This window comes from Struthio camelus, chromosome 5 (assembly GCF_040807025.1).
Source record: "Struthio camelus isolate bStrCam1 chromosome 5, bStrCam1.hap1, whole genome shotgun sequence".
NCBI lineage: Eukaryota > Metazoa > Chordata > Aves > Struthioniformes > Struthionidae > Struthio > Struthio camelus.
Window position 1 is genome coordinate 19,753,953 of NC_090946.1, and position 21,663 is coordinate 19,775,615.

Here is a 21,663-nt window from a genome sequence, read left to right on the forward strand (position 1 = left end):
TGAGGTACGATTGTTTAAATATGGATGAAGCTCTCTAAGCAAAAGTAGGACATATATAAGACATAGGACATATTACTTTGTGCCTTCCATTTATATCTCTGAGACCCAGACTTGGAAGTAATTCTGAGTTTATACTGATCTCAGAATTAAGATAATCCTTTTCTAAATCAGTTGATTTTTTCATGATGTACTCATATTTCTTTCCTTGGGGTATTCAGTGATGGGACAAAATTACTAATAGTTACAGTAGACCAACTTTGCTGCTATATTTAGAGAGAGAAAAAGAAAGCCAGAAACTCTATGGCTGGACTCTTGGGTTTTTCTTTTAAAACAAACAAACAAACAAACAGAACTACACGGAATCAATGTTTGCCACGTTGTTCTTTGGGGGTATTGTGGTTTAATCTATGGAGCATTATCTTAATACAGATAGTCCAGATGTTTTGTCCTTTTTTTTTTTTCTTAATCAATGGTTTAAATTGTTAAAAGCTGCTGACTTTTCTAGGGATTTTTTTTTCAACTGATGATGACTGTGTCTTAGCATAACAAAGGTTTGTTATGTAGAAAAAAAAAAAGTAATTATTTATGTATTTTTCCTTTAAAAAAATAACCAAAGGACCACAGCTTGACCAATGCAGTAAAAAATGGCACTTTACATTGTCACGGGGAAATAATTCTCAAAAATACTTTTTAAAGACTGCTCTGTAAAGGATTTCTTTTTTTAAATAAATGGTAGTCATATTGTAAAGCGAAGCTACTTTCTGATAACGGAAAGCATCGCTAGAGCGCGGCTTTGCTGAAGGCTCTCTAAAGACTTACGGGTTTCCCTTCCCTCAAACGACAGTGGGCCGGCCCTGGTGGTGGCGGTGAGGCGGGGAGGCATCGCACAGGCTGGTGCCCGGCAGCGCTCGGTGCGCCGCTTGGGGCGTTTCGGGGTTTTGCCTGTGTACGTCTGGCTGCCGTGCTGACACGTGCTCCGGGAAGGCGGCTCTCTACCCTGCTCACGTGGTCCGCCCCGCCCACCCCCTCCGCTGTCCAATCAGCAGGCGCCGTCCTCCGTGCTGCTCCCTTCCTCGCCGCCACGGAAGTGGCGTCAGGGCCGGGCGGAAGCGGGTGTCGGCGCCGGAAGCGGGAGCTGGCCGCCGCTTCCTGTTTATGTAGGGGGAGGGGCGGCGCGGGCCGGGCCGTTGTGCGGTGGCGGCGGTGACGGTTGGGCGGGGAAGGCGCGGCCGCCATGGCGTTCTCCGAGAGCCAGCTCAAGAAAATGCTCACCAAGGTAACGGGGGGTGGCCGCGATTCTGACCGAGCAGGATTAAAAAAGAAAAAACAAAAAAGTTGTGTCCGGCCAGCGGGAAGCTGGAGTTAGGGAGAAGCGGTGCCCTGAGAAGGGTGAGACGGGGTTACTTGTCGTTGGGCGAGGCCTGGCGTCCGCGGCGGGGCACCGTTCCGCTGCCGTTAGGAGCGGAGCAGCAGCAGCAGTTTGCCTGGCGGAGGCTGTGATGCCTCGGAAGGGAGCTGTGTCCTATGGCCTCTTTTGCCTTCGCTTCTTAAAAAGAAGGTGGAAAGGGAAGTCTGCTTTCCTGGCTAGGGTAGAGTTGTGGTGTGTGTGTGGGGGGGGGGGTGGGTTCCCCTTTGTCGACCCTGCTCCAGGAAACATCAATAACTACTTCCTCGCAGAGAGGTTTTGATCACCGAAGCCCTGTGGTAGTTGTGCCATTCTCCAGGCGAAAACTGAAACCAGAGCCCCTAAGACTCTAAATGTTACGAGCGTATTACGGTTTTTGTTTTGGGGAGGGTTTTTTTTTTTTTTTTTTTTTACAGAATTCAATCGTTGTGACTTACATGATTTAAAGATGGTATATGAAAGGCAAGCATCTGATCAGAACTGAAGAAACACTATTATTTCATGTGTAGAATTGTAAGCACTTTTTTTTTATTATCAGCTTGAAGACGAAAACTGAATATTAACTCAGTGGTAGCAAATGAGATCACTGGGCTTTTTGCAGCCTGGCCATATGGCTGTTTTGCTCTTGGGTAGATAAATCACAGCATCCCCCAAAGCACAGGTGCAGCTGCTGCACTGACTAGGTGAAGTCTTCCTGAGATTCTTACTTCTTCCATGCTTTTCTCCCAAGTCACCCTTCCTACCTAATCTGCACCTTGTTTGACAATTGCTGCCATAGGTAATGGGAAGCCTAGGATCATTTTGTGATGGGTTGCCTCTTCTAAGTTAAACTTTAAGATACTTTTTGACAAGGTAGAATTCCAGAGTTGCTGTCTTTCTACAGCCCAAGAGATTGTTATGGTAGATGGAGGAGTCTGTTCATCAAATAAAGAGTTGTAGTGCTCAGAAGTTGCGTCCTTCACAGTTTCTGTAAACTGTAGAAACGAGAGTGGTAGTTTCTGAGTTTTCTCGCTCGTATGCGTACTTGTCGGAGCAGAGGTGACCCTTTGCTATGACGCTGCACTTTAATTCAAATATTATCCAAGAACATCAATTTATTCCAATATTGTTAAGCTGTATGTGATTTGGGTATCAAAGTTTTCATGGGGTTGGACCCCTTCTCTTCCTCTCATAGTTGAACAGAAGGCACTGTCTGTGCATATCCACGTGATGTTTGAAGACCGGCTTTTTTATTACATTGAAAATGTTGGCAAGGGACTACATTCAAAGAGGTTCCTGCAAAGCATTGATGATAATTTCTTGACTCAGGTGGTGGAGACGCCAATGAGGAGAGGTGCATTGCTAGACCTTGTACTAACAAACAAAGAAGGTCTAGTTGGAGGTGTGAAGGTTGGGGGCAGCCTTGGCTGCAGTGACCATGAGATGGTGGAGTTCAGGATCCTGCGAGGAGGGAGCAGGGCAATGAGTAGGATTGCAACCCTGGACTTCAGGAGAGCTAACTTTGGCCTCTTCAGGGACCTACTTAAGGGAGTCTCATGGGGTAGGGCCCTAGAAGGAAGAGGGATCCAAGAAAGCTGGTTAATATTCAAGCATCACCTCCTCCAGGCTCAAGAGCAGTGCATCCCTCTGAGGAAGAAGTTGAGCAAAGCGGGCAGGAGACCTGCATGGATGAGCAAGGAACTCCTAGCAAAACTCCTGGGAGGAATACAGGGATGTTGTCAGAGTGTGCAGGGATGCGACAAGGAAGGCTAAGGCCCAGTTGGAATGAAATCTGGCAAGGGATGTCAAGGACAACAAGAAGGCCTTCTTCAAATACATCAATAGCAAAAGGAAGACTAGGGAAAACGTGGGCCCGCTGCTGAATGGGGCGGGTGCCCTGGTGACAAAGGATACAGAGAAGGCAGAGTTATTGAATGCTGCCTTTGCTTCCGTCTTCACTGCTAAGGCCAGTCCTGAGGAATTTCAGACCTTGGAGACAAGAGAGGAAGTCTGGAGAAAGGAAGACTCTCCCTTGGTGGAGGAGGATCGGGTTAGAGATCTTTTGTCCAAACTTGACATCCACAAATCTGTGGGCCCTGCTGGGATGCATCCACGAGTGCTGAGGGAGCTGGCAGATGTTATCGCTAGGCCACTCTCCATCATCTTGGAAAGGTCCTGGAGATCAGGAGAGGTGCCTGAGGACTGGAGGAAAGCCAATGTCACCCCAGTCTTCCAAAAGAGCAAGAAGGAGGAGCCAGGAAACTACAGGCCTCTCAGCCTCACCTCCATCCCTGGAAAGGTGATGGAACAGCTCCTCCTGGAGGTCCTCACTAAGCATGTGGAGGACAAGAAGGTGATCAGGAGTGTTCAGCATGGATTCACCAAAGGGAAATCATGCTTGACCAATCTGATAGCCTTCTATGACGGAATGGCTGGCTGGGTAGATGAGGGCAGAGCAGTGGCTGTTGTCTCCCTGGACTTCAGCCAGGCTTTGGACCCTGTCTCCCATCACATCCTCCTAGGTAAGCTCAGGAAGTGTGGGCTAGATGAGTGGACGGTGAGGTGGCTTGAGAACTGGCTGGATGGCCAAGCTCCGAGGGTTGTGGTGAATGGCGCAGAGTCAAGTTGGAGGCCTGTGGCTAGTGGTGTCCCGCAGGGGTCAGTGCTGGGTCCAGTCTTGTTCAATATATTCATCAATGACCTGGATGAAGGAACAGAGTGCACCCTCAGCAAGTTTGCTGAGGATACTAAACTGGGGGGAGAGGCTAACACACCAGAAGACTGTGCTGCCATTCAGAGGGACCTGGACGGGCTGGAGAGGTGGGCGGAGAGGAACTTCATGAAGTTCAACAAAGGCAAGTGCAAGGTCCTGCACCTAGGCAGGAATAATCCCATGCACCAGGACAGGCTGGGGGGTTGACCTGCTGGAAAGCAGCTCTGCGGAGAAGGACCTGGGAGTGCTGGTGGACAACAAGTTAAGCAAGAGGCAGCAGTGTGCCCTTGTGGCCAAGAAGGCCAATGGGATCGTGGGGTGCATTAGGCAGAGTGTTGCCAGCAGGTGGAGGGAGGTGATCCTGCCCCTCTCCTCAGCCCTGGTGAGGCCTCACCGGGAGTACTGTGTCCAGTTCTGGGCTCCCCAGTACAAGAGAGACATGGCGCTACTGGAGAGAGTCCAGCGGAGGGCTACAAAGATGATGAGGGGACTGGAGCATCTCTCCTATGAAGAAAGACTGCGAGAGCTGGGCCTGTTGAGCCTGGAGAAGAGAAGATTGAGAGGGGATCTCATCAACGTGTACAAGTATCTGAAGGGAGGCCGTCAAGAGGACGGGGCAAGACTCTTCTCCGTGGTGCCCAGCGACAGGACAAGAGGCAACGGGCAGAAACTGAACCACAGGCAGTTGCATCTGAACCTGAGGAAAAACTTCTTCCCTGTGAGGGTGACAGAGTCCTGGAACGGGTTGCCCAGAGAGGTGGTGGAGTCTCCTTCGCTGGAGATATTCAAAACCCGTCTGGATGTGATCCTGGGCAATATGCTCTAGAGGACCCTGCTTGAGCAGGGCGGTTGGACTAGATGATCTCCAGAGGTCCCTTCCAACCTAAACGATTCTGTGATTGTTAAGTTTTCTTTTTAAATGGTGATTAGCAGGAGGAATGGTCACTGCGCCATGTAGTGAACCAGCTGTCTGCTGCCCAGGAGCATATGCTTTGTTGTCTACAAGTTGTAGTTTTGAGATTGTTAAACTCTGTAGTAGCATATCCGTACTTTGCAGATCTGTGGTATGAATTTCCTGCTCCCAGTGAAAGAAAGTGACCCCAAAGCTGGCATTATTATTGATGATATGCTGCCTTGAAAAGTCTGCTTTGTGGTTGGTAAATGGATGAAAATATTGATAAATAGTGTGATACTTTGAAAAGTGTTTTGGAAGGTCTCTGTGAGGTTCAGATTGTAGATAGCCATATAGCAGGAATGTTTCAAATGTCAATGTATTGGTTCAGAGGGGTTTTTTTGTTTTTTTTTTTTTTAAGATAAACAAATATTCGTTGTCAAGAATGTTCTTTTGTTCTTCTTCTCATAGTTTTCCTTTGTTTTCTTCACATTTGAGTTGTATTACAAATTTCAAAAGCTGCGTTAAATTTATTTAGAGCATTTCTACTTTGCAGTTATTGTACATGAGCAGAAGAGAATATGATGATTTTCTTTACCTTTTCTAAATTAATTCTGTTGATTGTTGCAACTCATATTTGATGAGCAGAGATGAACGCTCCCCGCTGTCTCCCTTAATACCTTCGTCTGTAGAAAGAGGACAACGCTAGAATTCTACCTTATCAAAAAGTATCTTAAAATTTAACTTTAAAGAGGCAATCTCTCACAGTCTTAACTTCAATCAAAAAATATCGTATATTTACCACTTTTAAAAGTATCATAGTTTGTTTTGGAGAACTTCTGATAAGTAGGATGTCTGAATGTTTGCCTTTGCTTCACATGTAGCGTAGCTTGTGGTAGAATATGGATAAAAATGCGTACAATAGCTTTCCCCTAATCACTTCATATATGGATTCTTACTTAAGAAGAAAAACACCTTAACAACCTTGTTAAAGTTGGTTAAGTTATACAGGGAGTGTTCAGTTAAGGTTTATGCATAACAACATTCTTATTCCAAAATAAGAGTAGAGAAGAATGTCCATATATCAATGTGAATGCTCATAAATTGAGACTATTTGGTAAAATAAAATCAAATTAGATTATACGGAAGATTTGATGTCTAAAGATATTCTTTCACTTTTGTTTTCCAGTATAAGTATAGAGACCTAACTGTACAGGAGACCATCAGTGTTATTACTCAGTACAAGGACCTCAAACCTGTTATGGATTCGTATGGTAAGTCTGTGCGCAAGGAAAAAAAATGTATTGAGTTGCTGACAGTTTAGATGTATTGAATACAGAATTGAGTTTCTCTTGATCTTTGACATCAGTACTTCCTTGGAAACAGACAGAGTAGTATAGAAAGTTTATTTAAGAAAATAAATGTGTCTAATGTACCAAGCAGTTTTACACTTTTCACGGCTCAGCTTTTACCTGGTCACTCTTAGAAGCCATACTGCGTATTGCTAGCTAATCAATTGCTGCCCTAGAAACTGCTGCCATTTTACGAATTCAACTTTGCTATAATATAAAGATATTTTTAGAGTTATATTTACTTAAAAAGTACAATAAATCAATGAATAAATACTTCATTAAAAGTGATTCATTGTGGCAGTGCTTGAGAGCATGAGGAATACGTGATATAGTCATAGGTATGGAAAATTGGCATGAGGGGTTTTGTAACATGAGTTAGCAAAGATTTAAGCGCTGTTTTTTTAGCTATTTCAAAGGGTCTGAGTAAATTTCAGTGCGTTAAATGAAAAAGATGTCTGAGGTCAGCTTCAGAGATTGAGGGCATGGTTTCACAAGATGCAGCGGGCTGGTATAGCCATTGAGGTCGTGCTCCTAATCAGTTTTTGTTAACTCTGTCAGCTGTTGGATCCCTCTGTGAGCCAATTTATCTTACTAAAACATCAACAAGAAATTTCTGGTATTTTGCTTTCTAAATTACAATCAGGATTGAGAAGTATTAAAAGAGGACTCGGACAGATAGAAGATAACTGAGTTTTAACTTGAAAATATGCAAGTCAGCAGTTGTCAGAGAAATAAAAATTCTTGCAGTGACTGGAGAATCGAAAACAATAGTGGAAGGAGTACGGTCAGAAGAGCGCTCACAAGTTTGCCTTACGATTCAGTGGTCAGAATGCCAGGTAGCACTGAGCTGGAGTGAGAAGCCTGTTTCTCCTAGCTGTTTCTAAGCCGCCTTGGAAAGGCTGAGCACAAAACCACTTACAGATAATTTATACTGCTTGGACTAGTGAACTGAGCAAGGAGAAAGTGATTACGTTGCTGTTGAAATAGTTCTCAAGGCTGTATTCAATAATGAAGTATGTATGCCAGTTAAGTCATGACATATTTTACCTATCTCTGCAGAACATTAGCACCGACGAACTGTACAGGGAGCGTCATTTGAGGTATAATTAGAAGCTTTCAGATGAAATGAAGAAAATAAGAGCTTAGGTTTATTACCAAAAATTGATTTATTAAGCCGAGACTAATCTACCAGATTGAAAGGACGGGAAGACTACATGCAGCGACTCAGTCAGGGTTCCTGTGCGTTTTGTGAACTGAGACTAAATTACGTGGCAGGGAATCAAGTGCTGTGCGTTCTTCCTCTTATCTACACTGTATTACTGCTGGTTAAAACGACTCTTCTAATTATGTGACAGATTAAATGTCTACAGGCCAATAATTTTCGGTGCTCTTGCTGACATGCTTATTTGGAGAAACCATAAAGGATTCTCTATGATCCTAAGAAATAGAATTTTGTAAAAATTAAGTTTGAGTCCAAATTGACCTTGTAGCAATTTGTATGGTTTTCAATTTGTATGGTTCCAGGTTATGTTTTACTTGGGCTCTGAATGAGGAAACAATTTTATTTGCTGCAGGGGTAGACTGACAATATAATGGGTCATTCGTTTTTCAGAAATACTTTATTCGCAAGAAATTACCTGACTGTAGGCAATCACTTACTAGTCTGTGGGTGTATGAGAGCAGAACTTTCTAAGAGGAGTTTATATATTTGTAATTTTTGGAAATTTATGCTAACAAATAGGTGTCTGTAACTGGAACAGAGATTAATATAGCAAAGGTTGAAAACTGTTTGTTCCCTTTCAGTTTTTAATGATGGCTCATCTAGGGAGCTGATGAGCCTCAGTGGAACCATTCCTGTGCCTTATAGAGGTATGCATTTATTATCATTAATATTATTCATTATTGTTGTTATTACTCTTTTCCCAAATTATGTGAAAGGCTACTTAGATTTTGGGTTGTAGTGGTTCACCTTCACAATTTCAGTGATCTCTATTTTCTTGAAATCCCTTACTTGTCCACAGTATTATATTTCAAATAAAATTTTTCCTATTTTTGCTCTAGAAGAAAATTTTAGATGTGCAGCATTGTTGCTTTACTCTCATAGAGCTCTGTAACTCGTGTTTTTTTTTTCAGTACTGCACGTTTTTCAAGCTTCTCAATAGAATTAGGGCTGCAAACCACTTGTTGCTGCAGCAATTCAGATATCAGGGTCTAGTAATGTTACGCTGTAGGACGAATAAGGTCATGTAGTAGTCATTAATGATTGTTATAAATGAAAGTTAAGCTGTTCTGAGAAATGCTGAGTTCCTGACTATACTGGGAATTCTTCATTAAACAGGTCATGGGTGGATTTTAGTTTCATCTGTAATCTGCCTCTGTGCAATTGCGTTTATTGGATTTAGTAGTGTTTTAAAAATCTGATAATAAAACGACAGTTAAAGAGTTGGAATAACTTCTAAAATCTTTCAAAATCTCTTTCCTAGGTAACACATACAATATCCCAATTTGCTTGTGGCTGCTGGACACCTACCCTTTCAATCCCCCCATTTGTTTTGTTAAACCCACTAGCTCTATGACAATAAAAACTGGGAAGCATGTTGATGCAAACGGGAAGATATACCTTCCTTATCTGCATGAGTGGAAACATGTAAGTATAGGGAACCTGAAATCTTCAAATTGTTCTATCTTCAATTTCTTTAGATAGTTGTAGTATTTTTTTTAAACCAAAAAAAGATTCTTTTCATTTGAGAACTTAAAAGTTTTTTTATGAAAACAATTACTTACTGCTTTTGATGTCTTAAAGTTCAGCACGTTGTTTTCTCTGTTGCTTGGTTGATTGTATATATATATTGTCATATATATATGATGACTTTTGAGAGCTAGTGAAATGGTACCATTTTGTTATTGATAGTCTGTTAAACTGTCCATTACCAGAAATCAACAACTTCTGATTTGCTTTTACTCACAGCCCCAGTCAGACTTGCTAGAACTGATTCAGGTTATGATTGTGGTGTTTGGTGAGGAACCTCCGGTCTTCTCTCGACCTACCGTTTCAGCAGCCTACCCACCCTACCAGGCAACAGGCCCACCAACTAGTAAGTGGGCGTGACTACCAATTTCTGAAAATACTCATATAAATATTCCAGAGTTTATCTTGCTCTGCATAGTTTGTTGACAAATAATACGTTCTACTCTGTTGTGGCTTTGCGTATTGATGGCTGATGAATTCACTTGTGCTGTACTTGAGCTATGCTGTAAAAAGAGTGTGTGTTTTTTGGCTTTTAGAAGGGGAAAAAACGTATCGGGTTTGTGTGTGCTTGCGTATATAAGTATATGTATCAGTAGCCTGTCAACATTCAGAGATATCCTTAAAAAGAGCTTTTTAAGGTAACTGCATCAAATTTTTTTTCATTCTAATAATACAAGTCCACCTACTAGCAGCTTTCTAAAACCATTGACATCATGCACAAAAGAATACTGCTTTTATTTCCCACGCACACTCACCTGTTTGGATTTTTAATACTTGATGGCTGAAAATTAAAAAAGAACGCATCATGATTTTTCCGTTTTCTCTGTTGATATGGTACTCTGATTGGGTACTCGTTTTCTTGCAGACGGTCTCAAGGCTTTTTTAAAGACTTTTATTTAAACTTTTGGGAGCATCTTATTTTAAAGAATAGCAATAGGTAGGTGGAAAAAAAGCAAAGCAGGAAAGAGAGAAAATCCAGGAGAGAACTGTACGTGTGATGAGGAAAACAACAGTAGATGAGCTAAAGTCAAGCCAAAGACTGGGAAGGGGAGCGGGGGGAAGCAGATTAGCTGTGGCCCACTTAATGGAAGTGCAGCAGCGTTTGGGGTTAGGTTTTTTTGAGGGGAGAGGGGCTATATTTTTAAGGCTATATTTTGTATTGAAATATGACTTTTATCAGATCATAATAGTACAACTGAAGTAGTAGTCATTATAATTTGCAGAGAAAACTGTTTTCTTCAAGGTGTTCCTAGCACATGAGGAAAGTGTTAGCAAACCCGAGTAGAAACATTAGAGATGATAAGTGGTTTTTTTTTTTTTTTTTTTAGCTTGTCCAGCACTAGCCTACCTTTTACAAGAGCACTGGATGAGTCAACAAACATGAACTGCTCTGATTTTCGGGAACAGTGGGTGTCAGTACAAGTATAGTTTTACTAGAGCCTGTGAGCTGTATTGTGCTTTAAGGAAGGATCATCCTCTGAAACACCACGTTATTTTCTACTTCTGTAGTCACAAATCATACTCAAGGCTACTATAACTGAAGTAGTTTTAGCAAAAATGTTTCAGATTTTTCACAGTTTTTTAACAGCTACTTAGATATACTGGTGTAATATTTTTTCCTTATTTTCCAGATATTTAGTCTTATTTTTAAGTTCTAGATATAACACTTAAGAAATGAAGCGCACAGTTTTTAAAAAAAAATTGAATCATTTGAAAGCATTCAGGGATGAAAATAACTTGGCTCTTTCAAAGCTATTTCTGACGTTCCTGAGATTAGTATTAATAGGTAGTAAGTGTATTCAATTATTATTAAGTATTATTTTTATAGTAAAATTATAAGAGTTCTCAAAAGAAAATTAATAAGGCTGTGTTAAAGCCTTAGGCATTTATATGTGCTGATAAAGGTTTTTTAAAAGTATAATTTTTAAACGGCAGAAATGGCTGGAAAAAAAATGAATGGATTGTTAAACAACTAATCAGCTGTTGAGAAGTTACTCTGAAGGTACTTAAATTACATGCTCCTTCAGTGAGTAGAGAATAGTGGTTACATTGGAAAGATTATTTTCTTTTTTTCAGCTGTTGTGTAAAAAGGGAAAAGGAAAGCTCTTCAGATGTGTCATCTTTAACAACACGCCAGATTTTTCAGTTCCCTTGCTGCAGATATTTTTTCTTATGTACCCAGAGACTTCAAGACTAATGTTACTTTAGAATACAGCTAGTCATTGTGTAGTTTTAAATTGAAATTTATTTTACATCCAAGCAGAGGCTAATACTTATTTAAAATAACGATTAAGAAAAAATAAATATGTAGTCAAAGGTACTTTAGCCTGCTGTACTAAGGAATGTATAACTGAACAGTCAGTTCTCACTTTCTCCCTCCAAACAAAACACTCCTAAAACGCTGACCAATTTCAACCAAAGTGGAAAAGGAGCGGTAAAGTCTTCAGAAATGCAAAGTCTACTGAAGTTTTGTGAAAACGTGCTTGGATATAGCAAAGAGATTCTAATGGACCTAACGCATGGAGGAAACGTCAGCTGCCGTTTAGTCCTTTGTCTGTTTTGAGACGAAGCAGCTATCTTGGCCAGTTGGCACAGAGAGCTCTGAACAAACCTTTTCGTATATCCCCTCTTGCCAAGCTGTGCGAGCGGAGCATGGGAGACATCTGGGAGTGGTGTGAGAAGTGATGGTGTTAGGGGGGGATGCAGGGGGTACGCGTTGTTGGCTTCATTGGTCGTAGAATGACTTTTCTTACTGTTGATGTTTGATCCTGCTACACTGTATTCATTGTTCAGTAATATTTTGAAAAACATCCAGCCATATATAAATACATCGCACTTGTGTGGTCTTCACATATAGTAAACTCTTGAAAAATAGAAATATACAAAATTGTTGTCTTATTTAGCTTCCTACATGCCGGGCATGCCAGGTGGAATCTCTTCCTATCCACCAGGACACGCTCCTAACCCAAGGTAAGAACTGCTTTAAAGCATCATCGTTTATATAGGCGAAAGTGTCGCTTTCCGAATAGAATTCAGTGGTGTGTGTTATTTTCTTATGGTGGGATTTGGATTTCACTTTTATAGTATACTAATTACGTTATTAGTTTATTTAAAAGTAGATTGAATTCTTGTCAATAGCTAAAAGAAAGTCAGAGCAAGGTTTGGCCTGTTTAGGGCCGCTTGCTTCAAAAATAAGCTACACGGGCAATAAATATGTTTAGAAAGTACTTACTTAACTCCTAGATGTTCTCTTGCTTCACTTGTGTACAAGATTAGTTTTTATAAGGTTATGTGCTGTAAGGAGAGACGTACCCCTACAGTTTTTTTAAACAGTATTTTCGGTTTTGGGGTAATTAGCAACTCAAAGTATTGAACAAAACAACTGCTGGATTAATGGGAACTGTGACTTGTTTTCTTCCTCCCTAGGGTAGGTGTTGTTTCATGGACATTAAAAACTGAGAACGAATCACCGCAAAATAGGTTCTAGTAATAGTTATAAAAGTTTCTATAATGTTCTTTGAATATAAGAAGAAGATTGGTTTGCACATCAGTTTGGCCTTTGCGCTGACTATTCACGTTGCAATTTTTAGCAGTCTGTTGAATGCTGTGTTACAATCTCCATTCTAAAAGCTTGGCTAACTGGATTTGCTCTGGGTATCTTTTTTTCATGTGAAGTTATCACTTGGTATTGTGTATAAGTAAATTTGATGCAGAAGATACTTGTTGAATTGTTAGTGAAAATACCAGTGATTATTTTTTAGAAAACTTAGAAGAAATATTTAACTTGAAGAGTTTCATGTCAAGAAATATGACTGTTTTAAAGTATTTTTAGATGTTCTTGGAGATTCTTAGAGGTGGGATGTTAACTTCAACACAAAAGACATAGCTTCAAATTGTAAAGAACAATGGAAAGAATGGAAAGAACAAGAGATGTTTTCAGAAATGTAGTAATGTTTACCCTTTTTGGTTTTGTAATATCTAATTCAAATAGTTTAAACTACCTAATAATTTAGAAAAATAGGTACACTTAAAATAACTAACCAAAACAGGTCTTGTGTTTTCACGTATAGAGTTGCACTGCCTGTATTCCATCTGTCCTGATGGCAGGGTTTTTTTTAATGTTTGTTTTTCATTATGTTCAAAGCGTTCTGCCTAGATTCAGATGCTAGGAAAATGTGTAAATCATAAGCACTTTGGACTTAATTCAGAGCACATTGAGAAGCTGAAGGGCACAAAATGTTTGTTTGTTTGTTTGTTTTTAATATAAAACAAAACTTTTTCTTTAAGCAAGCTATGTAATTGTTGGGAATAAACCTTTTCAAAAAGGCTTGCAATGCTGTCTTAGTGAATTGTAGGAAGCTGATAGGTGCCCTCTGGTGTGTATCTTTCTATTTTTTCATATAATCATTATTTTTGTTAGTATCATCCTTATGACTTGGCTCTGTGATAGGAGCATATGAGGAGTTGCTGTAGTATGCAACACTATTGTAAGGATTTGTAAGCATTCAGTGGGTTTTTTTGTTTTTAAGGGGTGAAAGATAGAGATGTGGATAACTTTTTATGGCAAACCTTAATGTTTTTTCCTCTAAATGCATTTATTTAAAGTGCTTTTTAAATGTCTGTACAAAAATGAATAATAGAACTATTTTAATAAAATACCATAGCCTGTGAATGTTGAACAGCAGAGTTGCAAGAACTTACTATTAAATTTGGAGTTATCTGGAAGTGCACAGAATATGCTTATTTTGTATCTACTGTGCAATAAATTCAGTGCATTTTCTCCTGGAGTGTTTTGTTTACCCCTGCTGTAAACAGGGGTTGGCCAGTCTGATACTGACTGGTTTGAGCCCTCGTTTTGGTTGGCAGTAAACGTATTTTATACTTAATATAGTAGTTTCTGCTGTGAAGGTCCAGGAAAGTTCTGTAGACCGTGATGTTATGTCCCCTCTGACAATTGTCTCAGTGAACAAATAAGTAATTAGCTTCCCTTCATCTCTCAGAGGAGGGCTGAGAGCTTTTGGAGAAGTTTCACCTTGCCACAGTATTTTGCACAATGCTTTTATGTTTATATAAAGCAGTTTAGCAGTCTTACTGTTAATTATTCTATTAAAAATTATTAGAATTGAAATTGCTATTTGTCAGTTAATAGCTTGAATAGTGTGTTTTGGATGTTTTTGGTCTTTAGAGAGGCAAGTTTGATTAAGTGATTCTTTTTAACTTTGGATCATTTGAAATGATCCAAACGTTTGTCCAGAAAATAACTGGACAGGGGCTCAGATAAAATGATATCATCTTAAAACCTGAATAAATGTTTAACAGAGTGACGTAAAACTAACATACATAGATGATATTTTACAAATATTTACCTAACTTGAGCATATCTTTTTTTTTTTTTTTTTGTCAAAACAGCTATCCAGGCTATCCTTATGCAGCTGGTGTTCAATTTCCAGCCACAACTAGTGTTCAGCACTACCCTTCTCAGCCTCCTGTGACTACTGTTGGTGAGTAAATTTGAAAGTAGTTCTTTGAAATTTCCTACCAAAAATTGTATGTAAGGAGAAAAAGGAGGAAAAGGACTCTTTTGTTTGTAATCTGACCTTCCAGAATAGTGATGTTTAATGAAAAAATTTTTGTAACTCAAAGGAAGAATAAAATACTGTTTTAAACATTTTTACTCTTCTATGAAAGAAAATCCTTTGCGTTATATTTCATTCAGTCAGGAATGTGGTAAATTCCTGTTTTTCTGTAGCACATTGCGTGTTCTCTATGAATATTTTGAAGAATGATGCATATAACCACATTTTTTTCTTTGCACACTCTTTAACTGCAAGTGAATTTTGTCTGTATCTCTCTGTGATCATGATTTTGGCTTAAACTAAATAAGGGGAAAAAGTTTTGGTTTTTATCTGCTGGATCCACTTTACTCCAAAAGACCTAGCCATCTAGAACAGGTGTCCAAAGCTTTTGGAGTGAGCTTCATTGTTACCAAGTTTATTTTCCTGCTGCTTCACTCTTCCTTCTGAACTCTCCCTGTTATTTCCTTCCTCCTTCAGTTCAGCAGGAAAATCTAGAGTCTTATCCGAGATGAGATCTTGTTAATGTAGATCAAGATCTCGACTCTCTTTTACCAGTCTGCTGCTCAGTAGCCCTGTGTTGGCAAAACACATTAGTCTGGTTTCTCCTCTGAGCCTCACTTCGGGTAAGCGTGCGCGTGTGGGATTGGAAAGCAGTGAAATAGACCACGCAACTAAGTAGGAAGGTAATGTGGTAACTTTGAAGTGGAGTGATAGTCCTTTTGGAGCAGCGAGTGCAGACCCTTCTGTGACGTTCTGAACAATGTCGATCATTTGTAATCTCTTGCACCATAATTAAAACTGCACCTGTAGGTTCTTAATTTACTGTGCAAGCTCCCTGTTATTCATGCACATTTCAGAACTGTATTTTGAGGTTTTCATTCGCCCATCTGGGGACAAAGCAAGTTCACAGCTTGGCAGAGGAAGCTAGATGTGTTTACTCTTAAAATATTTTGAGCTTGTTCATACATAATTTGCAAACGATGGAAAGTCTTATGCTGTACTCTTCTTGTGCCTGATCTCATTCTGTGTGTCCAAATTCTTTCAGCTTTCAGAAAAGGCTTTTCTAATTCAGAAAATCATTGACCGTTTTGGTGGTCATCTCGCCTCTGAGGTGTATCTGTCCGTGTGTCTGCCATGCACACTACAAGAAAGCTGCTGTTCCGGCTATGTAGCTTAAACAGTACCCATGCTTGGGGGGCTGTTGTTTGGTGCGTGAGGTTGATAGTCCTCACTGCCTCTCAATGTCAGACATGCAGTAAGGTGTTAAAAACCCTTTTAGGGAGCATCAACTTTCTGCAGTGTTTCTCTCAAAAAAAAAAAAAAATCCAATTTTGCTTTATATGTAGTACAGAGTTAATTCAAAATGCAGGTACATCCTATTTCATTTCTTTTCCTCCTTTTCATCCCCAGTGAAGACGAACAGGGTTGGAGTATCTGCCAGTACTGCCGAAGACTTTTCTCAACTTCTGGATTAGATCATCATCTATCATGTTGTGACAGCAGATTTGTGTAGTGGCAGTTTAACATTAGGCTAATTCATTTGTTGCAGCTGGGTAAAAGTCACATACTTGCTAGACCTGGTTTGTCTGTGTGCTGAATGAAATGCAAAGAAGGACGGATCTTTAATCACGCTGTGTGTTTATAGTAAACTTTTTTCCTTTCAACTGCCAGTGTTTGTTTCTTATGTAAATTACTTTCTGTTGCTGTTGTGCTATGATTTGTCATAGTTTATTTAGGGACATGTCAGGAACTGTGTGTGTCGAGGTGTGTTTCCTTCAGTGAGCTTAGTTTGCATTGAATGAAAATACTTGTTCAAAGTGGCTTGAGTTTTTATTAATATCCTGGTTTTGAAGCAGTCCTGTAGGTTTTGTTTGTTTGTTTTTCTTTCTGCTATTAATTATCTTTCTGATTCAGTTGCTAGTTTGCTGCTTCTGTAAGGTCACTTGTGAAACCAGACCCTGCCTGATAAAGGTTAAGGCTTAGTGTAAAGGTAAAGGTTTCAGTGCTCTGTGAATTTAATGGCAACGTGCCATACAGTCTTCCCCAAGCTGGGCTAATTATGGAAGTGACAGAAAATGCTAAGGGTTCGTGCTCTTTAAGAAGACATACAGAATCTAATTCAGCTCTGTTTAAATGATCCCTTACATGTGCAAAGAGCTCTTTCCTATTTGCTATTACTTTTTATCTGAAATGTCATTGTGTGTTAGGTGTGTTGTGACTTTTTTTCCTTCCTTTCGCTTTATTGTTCAAGTGAGCCTTGTCTAAAACCTGCCAGAGTGAGAGAGAACAAAAAACAAGTAGAGCTGATTGCTGGTTGTGGCTTTGCCTCATGAAATAATTCATTGTGTAAAGAAAACAGTAACTGAAATCATGATAATGCTGGTTTTTGAAGTGAGATCTGATCTTTCTGTTTTGGTTAGGAACTTGCATATTTGCAGCTAACTGCCTTATATGGAAAGTCCTGAACAGTGAATAAACTGCTTGTCCCTGATGGTTTAAGGCTGGCTAGGTTTAAGTTTTACTCCTCAGTATAGGAAGCACTGTCTTTTTCTCCTTTTCATAGAAGCAGTGATGATAGATTCCTGGTTTTGTGTGTGGTGACATCTGACAGTTTTTGTTGCTGATTCGAATAGATGACGAAATATTGCAAATGATCTTATTGACTGGCAACAGGGTGAATGGCTTGAGAAATATAAGTCAGATCAGGTGGGGGCATTTGCATCACTATTTTACGTTTTGGGGTATGATGAACCAAGTGACACTTACAAATTAGTATACCTGCAGTCAAATTGTGTATCTTTGTGTTTTTATTTTTCTTACCTAAAATAGCTATTTTTACTTTTTTATTTTTGTTTAGAATCAAATGGCATACTTAAATTCACAGAATCTGTGTTCTTGACTAATACTCTTTTTTATTCAGCTAGCATGAAAAAAAGTATTGGAGCCAGGAAAAATAGTTACAAGGTGTTCAGGGGTGCCTTTAGCTTATTTTGTAAACCACTCTTCCTTGGCTCTTCCCCCTCCCAAGTTAAGATACCATCTTTTAAAAGTTTTTAAAAAAAAAAAAAAAAAAGAGAAGAAGAAGAAATGATAGGCCCAGTGTAACACTGAGTATTTACCTACCAAAAGTGTGCCATCTGATCTTAGTCTGCTAGAAGGTTTCTATAAACCATATACTAATAGTGATTGATTAGCATTTCTTTGTCTGCCATATGATCTTAAATAAATGCTGCTTGTGAAAGGAAGACTGCTTGAATACAATGATGAATATTCTATATTAATTTTTTGTCTGCCCTCCCATCCTTTCCCCCAGGGAGGCTGAATGATAATGACAATTGTGAAACCGATTGGGAAGCATAGATGATCTTGCAGCTTTTTAGTCACTTAATACTGTTCTTATGTCTTCATAAATGTAAAAGGGCAATGAGTTAACTTCTTTTTTTATTGTCATTGTTTTTTGTTAGCTTAGCTAGCGTGCATTTACCTTTCATTAATCTTAATGAACAGCATAATTGGAAAGCCTCAAAATTAGGATACCTGTAGGCAACTTCACTATCTTAAGCAGCTGTTAAATCAATCACGGTCGAACATGTGTATGTGCTAATTCCTCTAGCATCTACCAGAAATTCAGTTGTCTTTTAAAGATTCAGGCTAACAATATGTGTAGATTTTGAGGGAAATGACCAGCCCATTTTTAAAATAAAGGAAGGTTGGGTATATGGGAATTAGGGGGAATGTGTGTGGGACAGGGGTGATAATAAAGGGAATTAATGAGTTTTTGTATCTCACTGTGACCTCTTCCTTGCTCCTGAAAGTTATTATGGCAAAAGAGTTCTTTTATTATCTTGTATTCTCAAAAAAGATAGAAAAAAGTGGCTACGTTTATCTAACAGGCCTATATTGAAGACAGGGCAGACAGTTGATTTTTGTTTATGAATTTTACTGTACAGGGCCCAGTAGAGATGGAACCATCAGTGAGGATACCATTCGAGCTTCCCTTATTTCAGCAGTCAGTGACAAATTGAGATGGCGAATGAAAGAAGAAATGGATCGTGCACAAGCCGAACTCAATGCCTTGAAACGGACAGAAGAGGACTTGAAGAAAGGACACCAGAAACTGGAAGAGATGGTAACACGCCTCGATCAGGAAGTGGTAAGCCGAGATGAAACACAGCTCCCTGTCTGAGTATTTCAGTAGGGAACAGAAGCGTGTGGTTAATTCATATTAAGCATAGTACAAATATCAAAGCTTTCAGCATATTCCTTTTAAAATATATATTCTCTTTTTACATTGAAGTGCACTTGTTCAGACAGAAAGCAAGTCAGAGATAGCTGTGACCCTAGAAGACATTGGCCTGTTTTTGTCTCTGACAAATATCATTGTTCAATAGTAGAGGAACAGCACTGATATTTTTCCCTTTCATGCCCAAGAAAGATGATGTCAGTGGTGTTGAGTTTTTCATAATTCTGTCTCGGTTTCCAGATGATAACGTGTGAAGCACTGGAGAGCATTTCAGTGTCTTACTACAGAGGAACTAATTTGAGTCACAGTTTCCTTAGAAAACTGTGAATCAGTAATGGATTGACGTTATAGCCTAAAACAACTTTTGCTTTTTAACTGGAAGTGTCCCAAGCCTATAGAATGGTAACTCTTTCTTTTGTCAAATCATAATGAAACGGCTAGAGAAGTAAAGAATGAACCAGCATTTCTAAAAATCTTTCGTCTTAACAGTGGTGTAGCAGGAAGACCTTCTGCTCCTTAAGAACTATGAAATAAACATCTGAAATGTTTACAGGCTGAAGTCGACAAGAACATTGAACTTCTCAAGAAGAAGGATGAAGAGCTCAGTTCTGCCTTAGAAAAAATGGAAAGTCAGTCAGAAAATAATGACATAGATGAAGTTATTATTCCTACGGCACCACTTTACAAGCAGATCCTGAACTTGTATGCAGAGGAAAATGCCATTGAAGACACCATCTTTTACCTGGGGGAAGCATTGAGACGGGGAGTGATAGATCTAGATGTCTTTTTAAAGGTAGGCTTCTTGAGGCATTTTAAAACATGCATTTTAAATAGCTTGAGCTCCTGTGTTCAGCTTATTAGTCTTAGTGCTCCCTTCACTGAAGGGGAGCTGGTAAGTATGGAAATACTTACATGTTGGAACATAAGTTTTAAAAGAGGAAATCTAGAATTAAGATAAAGGACCGATTTAAAAGCATTACAGACATGAAGTCTTTTATCATTAGACAGGTGCGATAGTGTCAACATAAGCTTTCCATTGGACTTGAATCCTAATTTTGGAGAAACTAACTTTAGAGGGGCCAGAGTATTCAATCAGCTTTCCACTTGCAGTCTGTGGGTGCCTCTGCTGATGCAGCCAGTTGAGAGTGTTAGAATCGTAAAAGAAAAAAGGCAGAGAGATACCTGGAGAAGTCAGCTAATTTTGCATCTCTAGCAGAGGTCGGTCTTTCTAGACAATTTATTCCATTTTTTTGCTGTCCTTAATGCTAAAAGTTTTCATAATGTCAGATCTAACAATCTGCTTTATTTTGAACATTTCCTGTGCTGTTGACTATGGACATAGAATACAGATCTATGGCGATTTTGAAAACATTAAAAACACTTATTAACTTGGAATTAAATTTCTTTTTTTTTTTTTTGGTAAGAGTAGTTAATATTGCCATTGGATCTGAAAAGAGGAGTGTTCAAAAGTATGACAGTCTGCACTGGGGCCACCCCATAACAACTGTTACCAGTTCTTCCTTTTTCTAATAGTTCAGGTTCCCCAAGGCTCACCTCTTTAGCTTTGCTTTTAACGTCCAGTGTGCAACGCACTGAGACATGTCACTTCTGTAGGTGGCTTGCTAATTAAATTCATCTACTGTTGAAAGAACTGTTCTCTCTCCCACAGGAGGTGCATTACTCTTTGACCTCAGTTCACCTTGGAGTACATATTATTTTTCTCTTTGATAAGAATATGTTAAGAGTTAATTATTAAAATCACTAAAAACACACTATAGTGATTGCATTTGGTAACCCCTTGGAAAAGTTATCCTAAGCCAAGAAAACGCTGTGAACTAATGCATTTAGTGCTTCCAAAAATAAATATCTTGTTTGGGTCATGGAATGGGTCATGCTTTCAAAATTTGGTTTGCCATGTGATTACTGTTGTTTCAGAGCTTTCTCAGTTTGTAGCTGTTCTTATTTTTTCTTTCTGCAGCATGTACGTCTTCTGTCTCGCAAGCAGTTCCAGCTGAGGGCATTAATGCAGAAAGCAAGGAAGACTGCTGGCCTCAGCGATCTCTACTAAATTTTCAGACTTTAACCGGAGAGTTAGATTTCCTTATGAAGCAGCCAGTCTCTTGATCTTTCTCTTAATCAGTAGATGCCCAGAATAAGTTATTACATCATTCAAGTGTAAGATATTTTGAATCAATAATATATTTTCTTTTTGGTAAAGACTAGCTTTTATTAATGCACTTTCTATTTCCTGTAATCTTTGTGCTGGTGGACTTAACGCTGAATAAAACTTGTTGCATATTTTCTTCCTCTACAGAACTGAGTACAATGCACTTTCTTTACAGACAGGCCCAGCTTACACAGTGGTGATTTAACCAGACCTTTATTTTACCTCTGAGACTTGGAAAATGTTTCAGTGTCCCAAGCCAAAAAAATGTGCATGTTTGAGTGTAGCTAAGCTTTGTTATGACCACTGAAAGCCAGAAACTCGATTTCAAGGCCCCACTGTTTGATCATGCTGTTGACATCTAGGGATTCTGTTTCCTTGAAGTGATCTTTGTTATAGTGACTTGCCTTACCATCAGATTGCAGAAATGCTAGGAAAAACAGGCGGTCTTCTACATTTGCCGTTACACTACCTGCCGGGCAGAAAACTGCATGCAGCAGACTGGCTGTGTAACAGGGACAGCACTCTTACCAAGGAGCCTGGTAGTCAAACGTGGCGCAGCGTGCAGAAGAGTGTGACTTGTGCAGGAG

The 21,663-nt window shown here is 39.5% G+C and overlaps 1 protein-coding gene across 2 annotated transcripts; it reads left to right on the plus strand.

The window, feature by feature from the left end:
- The first annotated feature begins 1,089 nt into the window (after nucleotides 1-1,089).
- Nucleotides 1,090-21,220, plus strand: TSG101 (tumor susceptibility 101). Of its 2 annotated transcripts, XM_068944892.1 has the most exons (11): nucleotides 1,145-1,276; nucleotides 1,822-1,918; nucleotides 6,179-6,263; nucleotides 8,145-8,210; nucleotides 8,825-8,988; nucleotides 9,310-9,436; nucleotides 11,994-12,060; nucleotides 14,500-14,591; nucleotides 18,617-18,819; nucleotides 19,463-19,702; nucleotides 20,888-21,220. In XM_068944892.1, the coding sequence occupies exons 2-11, from the start codon at nucleotides 1,907-1,909 to the stop codon at nucleotides 20,975-20,977; spliced, it is 1,146 nt and encodes a 381-aa protein (XP_068800993.1). In that variant the 5' UTR covers nucleotides 1,145-1,276; nucleotides 1,822-1,906; the 3' UTR covers nucleotides 20,978-21,220. The 2 variants fall into 2 exon arrangements, with proteins under 2 accessions (XP_068800992.1, XP_068800993.1); XM_068944891.1 differs by lacking the exon at nucleotides 1,822-1,918 and having other exon boundaries at nucleotides 1,090-1,276.
- Nucleotides 21,221-21,663: the final 443 nt, after the last annotated feature.